At 55.9% G+C, this 13690-nt stretch overlaps 1 protein-coding gene across 23 annotated transcripts in view; it reads right to left on the bottom strand.

The window, feature by feature from the left end:
- The window catches only part of ZNF618 (zinc finger protein 618), a 184918-nt gene that overhangs the window by 45298 nt on the left and 125930 nt on the right, over positions 1-13690 (bottom strand). For 21 of the 23 annotated variants that reach the window (XM_033858435.2, XM_033858441.2, XM_033858436.2 and 18 more), the window contains 5 exons: positions 8157-8234; positions 7485-7523; positions 2576-2665; positions 1654-1689; positions 1485-1562 (listed from right to left, as the gene is read on the bottom strand). In XM_033858435.2, coding sequence (XP_033714326.1) covers positions 1485-1562; positions 1654-1689; positions 2576-2665; positions 7485-7523; positions 8157-8234 — 321 coding nt within the window. The remainder of the gene's footprint in view (positions 1-1484; positions 1563-1653; positions 1690-2575; positions 2666-7484; positions 7524-8156; positions 8235-13690) is intronic. The other 2 variants (XM_033858428.2, XM_033858433.2) reach the window with 1 other exon arrangement.

Below are 13690 nucleotides of genomic sequence, written 5' to 3'. Positions count from 1 at the left end.
AGTCTTAACCACTGCACCGCCAGGCAAGTCTCCACTTCAAGATTATTTTAATGTTACTGTTTATTGAATGTTTACCATTACATATGACAAGTGCTGTCATACAGACATTATTTTTACATCGTATTTACAGACATTATCACATCTCCAGTTTCCTGAGTGCTTTAAGAGGTAAAGAAAAGGAGAGAATCATCTCCTACGAGGAAGGAGGAAGAACACTCAGGGGCCCATCCAATGCCTTCCAAGGGCCGGGACCAAGTCCCGCCCTCTGAGGCTTGTCTCTGGCTTCACTGTTCCAGCTCCCTTGACTCTCCCTCCCTAAACTTCCTCATCCATTCAATCTATGTTTGTGTGTGTATTTTCACAAGCTGCCTTAATCCTTACTGCAACAGGTAGAGCCAATAAAGGTCTCTTCTTGCTGGGTAGTAAGAGAGGCACGGAAGAATAGAGAGGAAGAGGCAAGCATGCAACTTCCTGAAGGGCTGGACCAGTCTCACTTGCGAGAACCAACCTCCACCCCGACCCAAATCCACTCCCCCTGCGGCAGCCAAAATGTCTTCCTAAAACACAAACCTCATCGAGTCCCTCCTCCACTGAGTAAACTCCGGCTCATTCCCCTCAGGATGAAATCTAACTGCCTTCTTCTGGTTTTCAAGGCTCTCTAAGACCTGAACTCAGAATCGATTTGCCTTTCAGTTCCTGGAGCAAGTGCAGCTCTGCTGCCTTCATGTGGGATACAGGGGCTCATCCCTACCCTCATCCCCATGCAGAAGCCTCATGGATTCCCAAGGCTGGTCAGTTGCCTCCCAGCCCCACTGCTCCCTGGGCTTCTATGTTGTAACTACCTGCTTACTGACCTGCTGCCCCCTCCCTGTGTGAACTACCCGAGGCAGGGCCACATCTGTCTTGCTCACTGCTGTGTTCCCACAATACTCAAAACCGGTGCGTTGCGAATAGGCAGGTCAAGTGCGTGGCTCCTGCTCTCAGGGGTTTACTGGGATGAGGACGGAGCGTCTGCATGTAGCTCCCCCAGAGAGCTTCATTTGCTGATAAACCCCTTCTGACAACAGTAACGACAGTATTTTCCGAGCACCTACTATGTACCAGGCACTGTGCTAATTAAGAGGTGATTTATATCCATGATCTCATTTAATCCCCCAACAAACCTGCGGGGAAGTGTCACCCTTACTCCACAGGTGACGAGCCAAGGCTCAGGACGGCTAACACTGGGCGCCAAGCCTGTGCTACCTTCACTGCCCTGCCCTGGACCCTGTGCTGTCCTGCTGCTTCTCAAAAGCAAGTCCTAAGAGTGACTGACCCATTTGACAGGTGGGCAAAGTGAGGTACAAGGAGGCCAGTGCCTCGCTGGCCAGAGCTGTAGGATTAGCAACGCTGCCCCCTTCCAGTGGTGGGACTCGCCCTGCCGCCCTCAGCCACCCCCACCTGTCTCCCCACCCAGCCCCGGCCCCAGAGAGAGGCCTGCATACTTGGCCCGATTTTCTGGAATGGTTCCGGGGGCTCCTCCTTCACCTCGTCAGTGGCCACGACACCTTGGTCGAAGGGGTCTGTGGGAAAACACACGGCCCTTAGTGCCCTGGTAACCAGGTCTCAGAGCCCAGGTTGGGACAGGGAGGTGGGCAGCCACCGAGGACTTACCTGCCCGATTCTCAGGGGCCCCTTCCACACTAAACACTGCGCCCGGGCGGGAGGCGGCAGCCGCAGAAGGAAAGAAGCAAACAGGAACCCTGTTAGTCCCTGCCCATAGCTGCCTCTGCCCAGTGCTCCCAGCCTCTGCCCCAGCGAGCTTGCCTTTGGGGCCCAGGACAGCTGCCTCAGCCACTGCGGCTGCCCAGGAAACCAAGGGCCACAGGAGGGCACATCCCTCTATTCCTCGAGGGCCCATCCCCGGGCAGGAAGACGCTTTCGGGCTGGCCTGTTTCTGGATCACCGCCAGACGCTCAAGGGACCAGGGCAGGAGAAAAAAAGGAAGAGATGGGCGCGTGGGTAAAGAAAAAGGAGGTGAGAGGAAGGATGGACCAGAGGCGACAGGTGGTGAGACCCGGCTGTCACAGCCTGACACGGGCTTGGGGTGTGGGGCCAGAGAGGGAACCCTCCAGAGGCTTTTCCAGTCCAAGACCCTATTTCTAGGATTCTTAAGATTCCAAAACTAAATTACCTAAATTTATCGTTCTAATTTCTAACTGTATAATCTAAGATGCTAAAATATCATCGATTTAAAAAATTGGTTTAATTTCACCAGAGCGTGGGAATACTCAACATGAAATCATAAAATAAATCAGTATAAAATTGTTGATATCCGACTGATTTTGACCCTCAAAAACGGCAATTTCACTTGGGTTACCCTCATCAGAAAGACATATGGAATATGATGGGGACCTTCTCTAGCCCAGAACCCTCGGAGGTTCATCACTCCACTCGTGGCCTGCCTGCTGCCCGACCTTCCCTGGGTAGGAAGTGGGAGGGGAAGCTGTGGGTGGGCCCTGGGCCCCATAAGCAGTCCTGGAGGGGGGGTCTCTTTGCGGGACTCCGCTCCTGAGGAGTGAGGGGCCTGACTCACCATCCACTGCGTGCAGGTCTCGGTGCTCCTGGAAACAGCTGTAGTATTTGTACTTCTTCCCGCAGATGTCACACGTGTACCTGAAGTTGTCTGCGGAGGGTGGAAAGACACGTGGTTACCAGGGCTTTAGTCACTTGGGGCTGGGGAAGGTGGTATGGACCAGACTGGGCCCAACTGGTGACTCCATGGAGAATAGTTCCTGGGGTGTTAGGAGTCTTGTACACAAGGAGACCAGGGAGCCTTGAAGTGATTTTCAAAGGCACTTCCAATCCTACCCCATGCGAGCTGAGCCCCTAAGGGCCCGGATCATGACTTCCTTCGTTATGTGAGAATAACAATCACTGCGGCTACAGCTTCCTGGGTGTTGGCTGTCCTGTTGGGGGCCAGGCCAGGAGCTTCCCCAGCACTCCCTCCATCCGGCCTTGCAATCGAGGGAGGAGGTAATAACCCATTTAACACTTGAGTCTACTGAGGGGCAGAAGGGACCTGCTGCCAGCCCTACAGCAAGGGGGGCCTGGGTGAGGCCCATCACGGATGGTTCTGAATGACCCTGGTTACTGGCATTCCTGTCCTGTGCAATGTCTCGGCTGGACCCGCTGACTCGCTTCTAACAGAGACAATGCAGTAAGGTGAGGAGCAAAAGAGGGCCAGGAGGCTGGTACCCCAGCCCAGGAGCGGAGAGTGACTCATCTGGACAGAGAAGGACCACGTGCCCTGACTCAGCCACGGCTTAGAGTTAAGTGATGTCACAGGAAGACTACGACTTTGGCCTTGCTCACACCGTCTCGCTCTTGCTAGCTGCCCTGCTGCAGGCTGCCTCACATAGAGACCCACTTGGCAGCCTCTGGTGAACAGCCAGTGGGGAACTGAGGCCCTCAGCCCAACAGCTTGGGAAGGATGGCTCCTGCTGACAAACATGGGAGTACGTACAGAGGCGGTCCCTTCCCCGGCTGAGCTGTGAGATAAGACCACAGCCCCGGCCTTGACTGCAGCCTCGTGAGAGACCCAGAGCCAGAGGACCAGGTGAAGCCACGGGGAAGTGTGTGACACAGCAATAAACAATGACAGGGCCTGTGTTTGGATGCCCCCCTAGGCCTCTCCAGAGTCTGAGGCTGCTCGTACAGGACAGTGCCTTTGCCACGTCGGCAGCCCCTCCAACGTTTGGACTAGCAAAGACCTTGTGTGTTTGCTCCTTGGGCCGATCTAGGGATGGCTCGTCCACCCCAGCTTCCCGAGGATGCCCAGCACAGGGAGGTTGGGTGGCTTGCTCAAGGCTGTAGAGTGGGGCAGGGAATAGCCAGGATCCAGCTTCTCACTTAACTCTAAGCCACAGCTGAGTCAGGGCACATGGTCCTTCTCTGTCCGGATGAATCACTCTCCACTCCTGGGCTGGGGTACCAGCCTCCTGGCCCGTCTTTTGCTCCTTAGCACCCAAACACAGGATGTGATGTGACTGCCCCATCCCAAGGTTGCAGTGCCAGGCGATTCTGTGGGAGGGTTTCTGGCCCCCGCTTAGCTGAACTCAGGAACACAGATGGCATTAGCCAGCTCCCCGCCTCTGCCTCCACCTTTTCCATGGCACCTGCAGTCCCTGGACATGCCTGGAAGATGCAGGGCCACAGAGACGACCTGGTCTCCAGGCGAGGTACACACAGACATTCTGAGGGTGTGGGGACCAGGAAGGGTTCAGGCGTCCACCATCCTACCAGGCCCTCCCATCTCCATGCCCCTGCCCCGACCCACCACGGAGTGGCAGGGTAGAGGTGGTGGGACGTGGGGAGGAGACTCTTGGTCCCGGCCTGCCTCACCCAGACTGCCAGCAAGTGACAACCCCACCTCGGGATTCAGCATCTCCATTTCCCCCCTAGTTTGGGGAGGGGGCGTGGTGGTAGATGAGCTGATTCCCAGGGCCTCTCCCAGGCTGGCAGTTCCAGGATTCCAAGCCTGGCACAGGCTTCGATCCTTCCCCATGGCCAGCAATCCAACACAGGCAACAACCTACCCCATCATGTCCCATCTGGACCGTAATCCTTCTCAGAGCTGAATACCCGGGGAACAGAGGTGGAGAAGTCAAGCCCAACTGGGGTCTGCTGGTTCCAGATGGGGTCCTGCCCCGTGAGTCCTCTCCCATACTGGTCAGCGCTGGTCACCCCGCAGTCGCCCACCCCACGTGTCTCATCTCTGCTAACGCTGCCTCTCCTACCAGCTGGGCCATGTACGTCCGCCACCTCCAATAAAAGGTGAACCCCCAGCTTTCTGCCACTGAGAAGTGCCCCACCCTGCTCTGTCGAATCCCACGCCACATCCTGATCTATGTCTCCTCGACGTGGACAGGACCACGTGCCCGGGCCCTCCTAAGGCAGGAGCGAATTAGGACAAGAGAGTTATCCCCAAAGGAAGAAAGGCAAAATGATTTTTTGGTCAGTGAAACCACATCTTCAGAACCCCAAGAGAGTTCAGGGACTCCAGGAATCTCTGGGGAGGCAGGCTCTGGAGGCAGGCTGCCCAAGTTCAAACTCAACTCCACCACTTACAGGTGCCATTAACGTCGGGCACGTGCACTAAACTCTCTGCTCCTCGATTTTCTCAACTGTAAAACAGGACTGATATGTTCCTTCATCTCCCAGAATTGCGATAAAGAATAAATGAGCACAACACCTAACATACGATAAATACTTGGTAAATGTTACCTAATATTATTGTTAAACAAAGGCAAGAGAGCTCGATGCGGAGTTGATCTTCTATGTTCGTAGTTGAGAGATGGGTAACTGGGTATATGCCTCTATGTATGAATGTACTATTTTTCTAACAAATAAATGAAAGATTCCTGAACTAGAAGGTGTGAGACTTGGTTTCTATGCCCACCTCCACCCCTAAGAAGCTGCATGACTTCCCTCTGGAACTCTCTCTGGAACTCAGTATCCTCATCTGACATTCTCCACAGGACTCCATGTCGCAAGGCTGGGGTGTGAGAAGGCCAGGCTGTCTGAGCAGGCGCTGCTGGCCCAGGGCAGGGCGGGGGGGCAGGACGGAACACAGAGTCCAGCAAAGCACACTGGCCACGGGGAGTGAAGATCGCAGAGAGGAAGGACTAAAAATACCCCCAGTCACGAAGTCCTCCACAACTAGTGAAACTCCGGGAACAGCGGAAGCCAGATGGAGCATAACGGATCATTGAGGGGCTGCTGGAGAGGCCAGGGGCTCAGAATAGCCAAAGAAGGAAAGATAAATAGGGAAGTTCCTTAACTGTGCGGCTGACCACAGGCAGGCAATGGGAGCCGGAAGAGAAGGGAGCTATTGAGGGAGAAGGAGCCCGGGGCCAGGCAGGGGCAGCGTGGGGCTTGGGGAGGAGGCATAGGACCCCGAATTCCTCCTGCCGAGGACCCTGGGGCAGGTGCCTGGCCAACCTGAGGCTCAGATTGTCCAGAAAACGGAGGGGTAGCCTCAACCCTGCAGGCCTTTCACGTGGTGTAAGAATCCAAAGAGAGAGTGGATGCGAAAGTGCCTTAGAAGAAATGCTGTTAGGACCCAATTGCAGCTAAGGCCCTGCCTCCTCAAACTACTCGGTTTTGGATTTTTAAGGGGGGTGGCGGGGGGTGGCTCGTGTTTATTTATTATTTTAAGAAACTTTTCATGGTGGTACACCAAACATGCAGAACAGGGGTGGCCAAACTATGGCCTGCCCACCGTCTGTTTTGATAAGGAATCCATTTCCACACCGTCTCTGGCTGTGTTCGTGCTCCACGGCAGAGCTGCGCAGCCGCGATGGAGATAACCTAGGCTGCAGAGTCTAAAATATTTTCTATCTGGTCCCCTATCAAAAAATATGCCGACCACTGATGGAGAAAAATGTACAAATCCTAAACGTTCAGCTCGTTACATTTTTGAAAACCGAAAACACCTGTAACCAGTGCCCAACTCAAATCACAGAACCCAGAAACCCCCTCCCAAGCGTAACCACGACGCTGACTTCTTGCAGCGTGAATTAGTTTCCCCTGTTCTTGTACTTTCTACACGCAGATCTTAGGGGAAACACTCTTTGTGCCGGGCTCCTTTTCCTAATGTTCTGTTTGCGGGTAACCCACGGTGCTGTGTGTAGCTGTCCGCCTTTCCCTCTCACTGCTGTACTGTAGTCCTTTGTGGGACACACCACGACTCACTTCTCTATTCAACTAGCGCTAGGCACTTGGGTGGCTTCCAGTTTGAAGCCGTTACGAGTAGTGCTAAGAACACCCTGATTCCCATCTTTGGGTGGATGTGCGCACACACGCACCTGGGAGGGGAACTGCTGGGTTCCGGGGCTCAGTCAGGTTTGTTGTGCTGGCTGCCTGCCAGCCCTGTGGGTTTAGATCTGGAGACAAGGCAAGCAGGGGCCACACGTAGCCAAGCAGAACAGTACCCCCACATGCCGAGGCCCTGTACATGCCAAGCGGCGGGATGCCGCACCCCAGGGTTCGTGCCCATGCATTTCCCCAGCATCAGCTACGGAGCCCCCGACCCATGAGTGGGAGTCAAAAGAACATAGGAAATGGTGTATACCCTGGACCCCTCTTGGGGATACACGTGCCTATTTTGCCGGTGAAGGGCCCTGAAAAGTCTACAGCAAAGAAACATGTTCAACTTAGCAGAACTCAAGGCATCCCCAGGTTATCTGGCCAGAGAAGCCTTTACAGACAGAAAGCCTGTTAACTTCCCCCAGCATGCCTAGCCACGGAGCACACTTTGGGAAACGCTGCTCTGAGGTGCTGTGTCCAAAGCCAAAGCCTGCATCACAGCAACAGGCCTCCCAGAAGCCGCCTGGGGTGGGGGTGATGGGTTGAGAGCATCACCCCCGGCCCTGGCTCTCCCTTCTCCTCCCACCCCTGGCCCTCTCAGCCCGCACAGTCCAAGAGGAGGGAAAAATACTCACTGCCTTGGGAGGCTCCCTCCCCTGAGGTGGCTTCTGTGTCTGTGAGAGAGAGAGAAGAAGGAGGTGAGCAGAGTGGACCAATGGAAGGGCCAGCACCAAAAGAGAGAGAAGCCGGGCAGGCGGAGGCCAGGAGAAGCCGCTACCGCGTGCCCAGGGATGCTCTCTTCCCACTCAGGATGCGGGCACAAAGCCTTCCCCGTGTTCTCTACTGTCTGTCAGGCCCTGAGCCGGTGCCCTTCCTCCCTGCCTGCCAGGGTCAGGCTCAGGGAGGGGCAGGCACCATCCCTCCTGTTCCCGTAGCTTCAGCACCCTCATCTTCAGAATGGAGACAGCACCCCGCCCCACTCCCTGGGCTGTCATGAGCAGCACATGAGATGACACACGAGCACCTTCCCTGCAAGGACCGCTGACAGTGAACAGCACTGAAGCACCTTGGGAGGAAGCGGGCCTGTGCGGGGCAGACAGGGGGCACTGGTGGCATATCCTGCTGTACCCCACCCCACCCCCATCCCTGGGTGCTCTCCCAAGTTAAGGAGGCCTCTCCTCTCCTCTTCAGGTCCCACTCCTACTGCAGAAAGAGCTCTGAGGGCCTCTGGGGTCACCCTGGAGGGACCCAGGCGGAGGATGGGGAGGTGCGGCCCCTCAGCTCTGCCCCAGGGACATGCCACTCACCTCGGTGTGCCCGTACGTGGGTCTGGAAACAGTTGTAATATTTGTACTTCTTGCCACAGATTCCACACTCGTAGGAACCTAGAAAACAGGAAAGGAAGGGACTGGTCAGCCAGCATCCAACGTGCGCAACCACGAGGCCCCGGGACCCCTGGTGATGCCTCCAGGTAATGCTAACTCTGTGCCAATGGGCTATCGTGTCTCCCACGAGCAAAGAGGCAGCAAGGACCAGCAAAGACAGCACTGAGCTGGAGGTCAGGAGGCTGGGGTCTATTTCAGGCTTTTGTCTCTATTTTCTGAGTGACCTTGGGAGAGTCACTTCCCGCCTCTGGGCCTCAGCTTCCAAATCTAAGACAGAGAGGGTAACTTCTTAGGTAACTCACAGTTATTCCTTGAAAGGAAAAAGGAGATGAATGTAAAAGAACTTCAGGATAAGGAATAAATTGCATCCATGTAAGGAAATCATCACTTAGATGCAACAGAATAATTTCTAGCTACTGCTCTCCCCGCCAGGATGGACAGAGGTTAAGAGCACAGGCTTTAAACCATGTATCTGGGTTCTGCCACTTACCAGCAGCATGACCTTGGTAATTTCCTTAAACACACTAAGCCTCAGTCTGCTCATCTGCAAAATGGGGCTAAAAGTACCTACCTCACAGAGTTCGCCCTACGCCCCATCAGGAAGTGCCCAGCTCTACTACAGATGTGTCTGACAAGGAGAGGGCCTCTCTTGTCTGTTGAGGTGCCGTCTTGATCCCTCAGACGTGCAGAGATCAACATGGTATGAATGTCTGACTCCAGCCCTCTGCCAGGCCCTTCTCCCAGAGGCAGGTAGACTGAAATGGCTGAGTTCCCAGCAGGCATTTCAGATAAGTCAAAGGCAGGGCCCACCCATGCAGATCCTAGGGCAAAGGCCCATGGCAGGAAGGCAAGCAGAGCCCATCAGACCCAGCCTGGCAGGGGTCCCAGGAGGTAGAGGCCCTGCCCATCCCTCACACAGGCCTGCCACCACCTGGGCCCAGGCCCCATCCCTAACAGAACGACCTGGGAGCTTGCACACACACAGAGTCCCTGACCCCACCCCAGGCTAACAGTACCAGAATGGCTCGGGCCAGGGGCCTAGGAAGCTGCCTTTTCCCACAGCATCCACAGAAGATTCTGGTGCCCAGCAACCAGGCGTGGGAACCACTGGTTTGAAGTCAGGCAGCCCTAGGATGGAGTCTCAGCTAAACCATTTACTGGCCGGGCCTCAGTCTCCTTATTGGAAAACTGTGGCTAACTTAAGAGCATCTATGTGAAGACTGGATGAAGCATGAGTAGTATTCCTACCACGAGCGCGGACAGTCGGTGAGTGGGACCATCATCAACTCCCACTGCCTGCGGTCTCCGACCTCGGGCCAGAGGCCCGGCTACTGGGTGTGAACTCCAAGTATCAGGTTAAGTCAGAAGAGCACTGGGCTCGGAGCCTGACCGTGAGCTCAGCTCTGCCAGCCCCTAGCTGTTTGATCGCAGGAACATTCCTTTTCCGGTCCGAGCCTCAGCTTCCTCACCTGTAAAACAGGACTATGATACCTGCATCTCATGACCAAGATCAGGATGACTGAGCTACAACCTGCGAGTCAGCGGCCCCCAGGGGGCAGCGCCACTTTGCTACTGTGGGTCACTCAAGGGAACGCTGTCCTGCAAACCAGCATGGAATTTAGCAGCCTGTTATTCAGTGGTTTTATATGTGTTACCCTTGTCTTACTGGGAAAAATATAAACCCACGGAGGGCAAAGATCAGAGTGTATATTTCCCTGTCTTCAGTCCCGTGACTAGCACACAGCAGGGGCTCAGTAAATTCACGCAGTCCTGCTGTTCTACTCATCTGTCACTGAGTAATAAAGACCTGGACTCCCTCTCTCTGTCTCCAACCCATGCCTCAACGGTTTCTGCTAATTCTCCTTCAACCGATCGGGAATTTATTGAGCGTCTTCACATGCCCGGCACCGAGGCCCCAACCATAAGCAAGACGCGATCGCTGCCCTCCGTCTGATGGGAAGCAGACAGCCCACCAGGCGAGAGGATGTGCAGACTGGCTGTGCTACGATGGCCAAGTGCAGGACCTGGTGGGCACAGTGCGGGACCCTGACACGGCTACAGCAAGGGGCCGCAGTCAGGGGCCTTGAGCAGGGGAAGGGAAAGACGGGGGGACGTGTAGGGGCAGGCAGCCCAGGGAAGGGGGAGTCTCTCCCCAAAGGACCGAGGCCACAGTCTGTGATGGGGAAGACTTGTTTAGACTTGATGCACTTCTGATGAGTCTCTAAGCCCCAGCTCTACCCCTCTCTGCCACTAGGCCTGGGCCTCAGTTTCTCCAACTGCCCTCAGTACCCAAGGTCTTTCCCCAAACCATACAGTAAGTGTAGGCTGATGGACAGAGCCTGCAGGCTGCGATGTCCCCGACTCACCCACCCAGTTGACACTGTTCATAAGCAGGTGTCCCACTGGCTTCTCCCTCAATCCACAGACAGCCAAGGGTCCATGCAGCCTTGCTCACAGGCCTCAACCCATTCAGAGAATCACAGGGGCACAGTTCGCCAGCTTCGGGCCCTCTCCTGGCCCCAGGGCAGAGCAGACCCCTTGCTTGGCACAGAGTCTCAGGACAGAGCAGTGTGTGTTGGCAGGAGGGACACCTGAGTTCAAGGTCCTGCCTCTCCCCCACTCACCCTAAGACCCCAGGCTGCAGGTGCTCCGTCTGCAGAAGGGGCTGGATGGGCAGGGAGGCTGGTGCGTGGGGAGAGTGCAACAGAGTGGCAGCCCCACAGCGCAGCTGTGTCAGCAAGCCTGGGTTCAAATCCCGGCTCACCACATACCAGCCTGGGGCCCTGGACAAGTCATGGAAACACCCACACCTCAGGCTTCCTCTCTGTAAAATGGACACAGTAAAATGCTACCCACCTCATTGGCGGGGGGTGGGGAGGAAGGGGGGGGCGAGCAATAATATGAGCAGTAATACTGTGGCCACTAAACACAGTTCCTAGTACAAGGCAAGCACTCGGTAAAGGAGAGCTGCTGTTACTGTCAGCTTTCCCCAAAGTGCGCTGGGACCCAGCTTCCTGAATGCATCCCAGGGAGAGGAGCCTGTGACCAAGCAAGGGGGAGGCGCGGCCCATCGGGGGAGGCACCATGCACGGGAGCTGCGCCCGCTGGGAGAGGTCCTGCAGTAACGGAACCCAGCGGACTGTTAACCCCAGGCCTCCCAACAAATTTGGGAGATGGAACTCCTTGCTCCCCTTGGCTTGTTTCAGAGCTGCAGCCCATAGCAAGTGCTGCTGAAAAGGTCCCGACGTTCCCGGCTTCCAGATTCCTACGTGCTCTACCATCCCTCCAGCAGCACGTCTTCCCGGGCCCTGGGCAGGCTCAGATTTGCTGACCGGTGGCAGTGATGGGTGGAACAGGTGGCTCCCTGTGTCCCTGCAGAGGCTAGCAGGCCCTGTATACTCAGGGGTCTGCAGCTGACGGCTGCACTCAGCCACGCCCCCGCCCTCATGCTGGCCCCCGATCGGTCCTCCTGCCCCTCAGCCATCACGTATCAGATGCATATCTGAACGCTTGGGCCCTGAATACGGTTCGCACAGATTCACCGTGAGGGCTGCCTTCCGGCGCTCTTCCATCTGAACTAGTAAGAAATCAGAAAGAGCCCTTAAAATGGGGCCCAGTGAGGAGGGCTCTGAGTCTAGGGCTGGCCAGTCTCCTGACCTCTCAGTGCACCTCTCAGACACCTCTCAGTGTCTCCCCATCCACACAAGAGAGGGTTGGACAAGACCACGCCGTCTACTTTTTCACTGAAGAGCTTGTGCTGGCGAAGGGGCAGCCACACGTCCCCCGGGGAGGCTGGGCTATGGCAAAGAGCAGCCGCAGGCCCAGATCCCCCTGCAGTTTTATGTTTCCTCTGTCCTGATTCATAACATGGATGTAACATAAAGTTACCCATCCCGTGGTTATAACCTAACATTTCTCCCCGTAATCCTTCCAGCAAAATGACCCTCCAGGGAGGATGTACCCCACGTGTGCTGTGGCCTTGTCTCCCCCTGGCCCACGGCCACCGTGTACCCCAGGTTGGTGCAGTGGGCGCTGGAGGGACCTCACCGACGGAGACTCTCCGCTCAGAAGGTCCCCCTCCCTGCTGCCTGACTCCCTGCCCCGCCCGCTTCTTCACTCCACCACGTTCCCAGCTACCCTCCTGTCCTTTGTCTCCATCTCTCCCAGCCTACTAAGTGCAGGCGCTGCAACTCATTTCACTTGCGCCTCTCCAACGTCTCTGCACAGGCTGGCCTCTGACCCCACCGCACCCCACTGCACGGTGCGGAAGCAGCAATTTGCCCACTTCACGCAGCCAGCTAGTGGGAGTGGGCTCTGGACTCGGGGGCTTCTCACGCATCGGCTCAGTTCATCTTCACAAATCCAGCACAGGAAGGTGGTTATTATCCCCATTTTTCAGATGAGGGGGAACACATCGGGCCAGAGGTCACCTGATCTGTCCTGCTGCTCCAGTGCCCGTGTGTGTGACCACCACACAGTCAGCCCCCGGGAGGATGCCAAGAAGAGAGGGCACCTGCTAACGGCTACCAGTTACCGAGTACACCCAGGTCTCATTTTCATCCTCCATCTTCCCAGAAGCCCTCATGTGGTTGAGACAACTCAATGGCCACTTCAACCATGAACTTGAAAGTTCTAGGGGCCAGGTGGTCCAGGGCTGGGGCCACTCAGATAGTGGCTAGTGAGGAACTGGGCTCAAAGCTGGCCTTCAGGGATCCAGAGCCATGCTACTGCCACCATGCCAGGTTACCTCCGGATGCCAAGGAACCCCCTTCAGTCATGGGGCTCCCCCTAACACTGCAGGGCAGCAGAGCCCCCTACCAGGTCTGGTACCACCACAGGACCCCCAGAGCACCCTATCAAGAGCCTTGGGAGAGACTGCCTGGGATGGATGGCAGGACACGTCAGCACACAGACACAAGCCTTTTCCTCTCCCCCATCCCGTTGTCACTAGTGACACAACAAGAATCCACAGGCACTGATGAAGAGCATCTGTCTAGCATTTTCTGTAACCACCTGGCAGAGAGCCTGGCTTAAGCTCCCTTCCCAAGAGCACTGGACAGACCAAGTGAGGCCAGGTGAGAGCAGGTGGGTGGAGGTCCCGAAGCCACTGGAGGGAGAAGTGGCAAGACGGAGGTAGAAGAGGAATGTGGGCGGCATGCCTGAACTCTATCACTGGCACCCAGAGAGCTCCAGATCAGCTCCACCACCTTTCAGGATACACAAAATGCAACAAGGCAGAAATCCAGAGCAGGGGAAGGAGAGAAGAAAAACACAAGGTGGGGGGACGGACACATGGCTCCTCACAACAGGCAGTCCCATATTTAGCTCAAAGAGTCTTGGGAGCCGCTGTTCACAGATCACATGCTCAGGAGCACCCTGCCCCCTTGGTCCTAAGAAGCAGCAGAGCTGGCCCAAGCACAGCCTGCTGGGGGACAGGGGGCCTGGAGAGGTTAAGT

Source organism: Tursiops truncatus, chromosome 6 (genome assembly GCF_011762595.2).
Source record: "Tursiops truncatus isolate mTurTru1 chromosome 6, mTurTru1.mat.Y, whole genome shotgun sequence".
Classification (NCBI taxonomy): domain Eukaryota; kingdom Metazoa; phylum Chordata; class Mammalia; order Artiodactyla; family Delphinidae; genus Tursiops; species Tursiops truncatus.
This window is presented reverse-complemented; position numbering and strand designations above follow the sequence as displayed.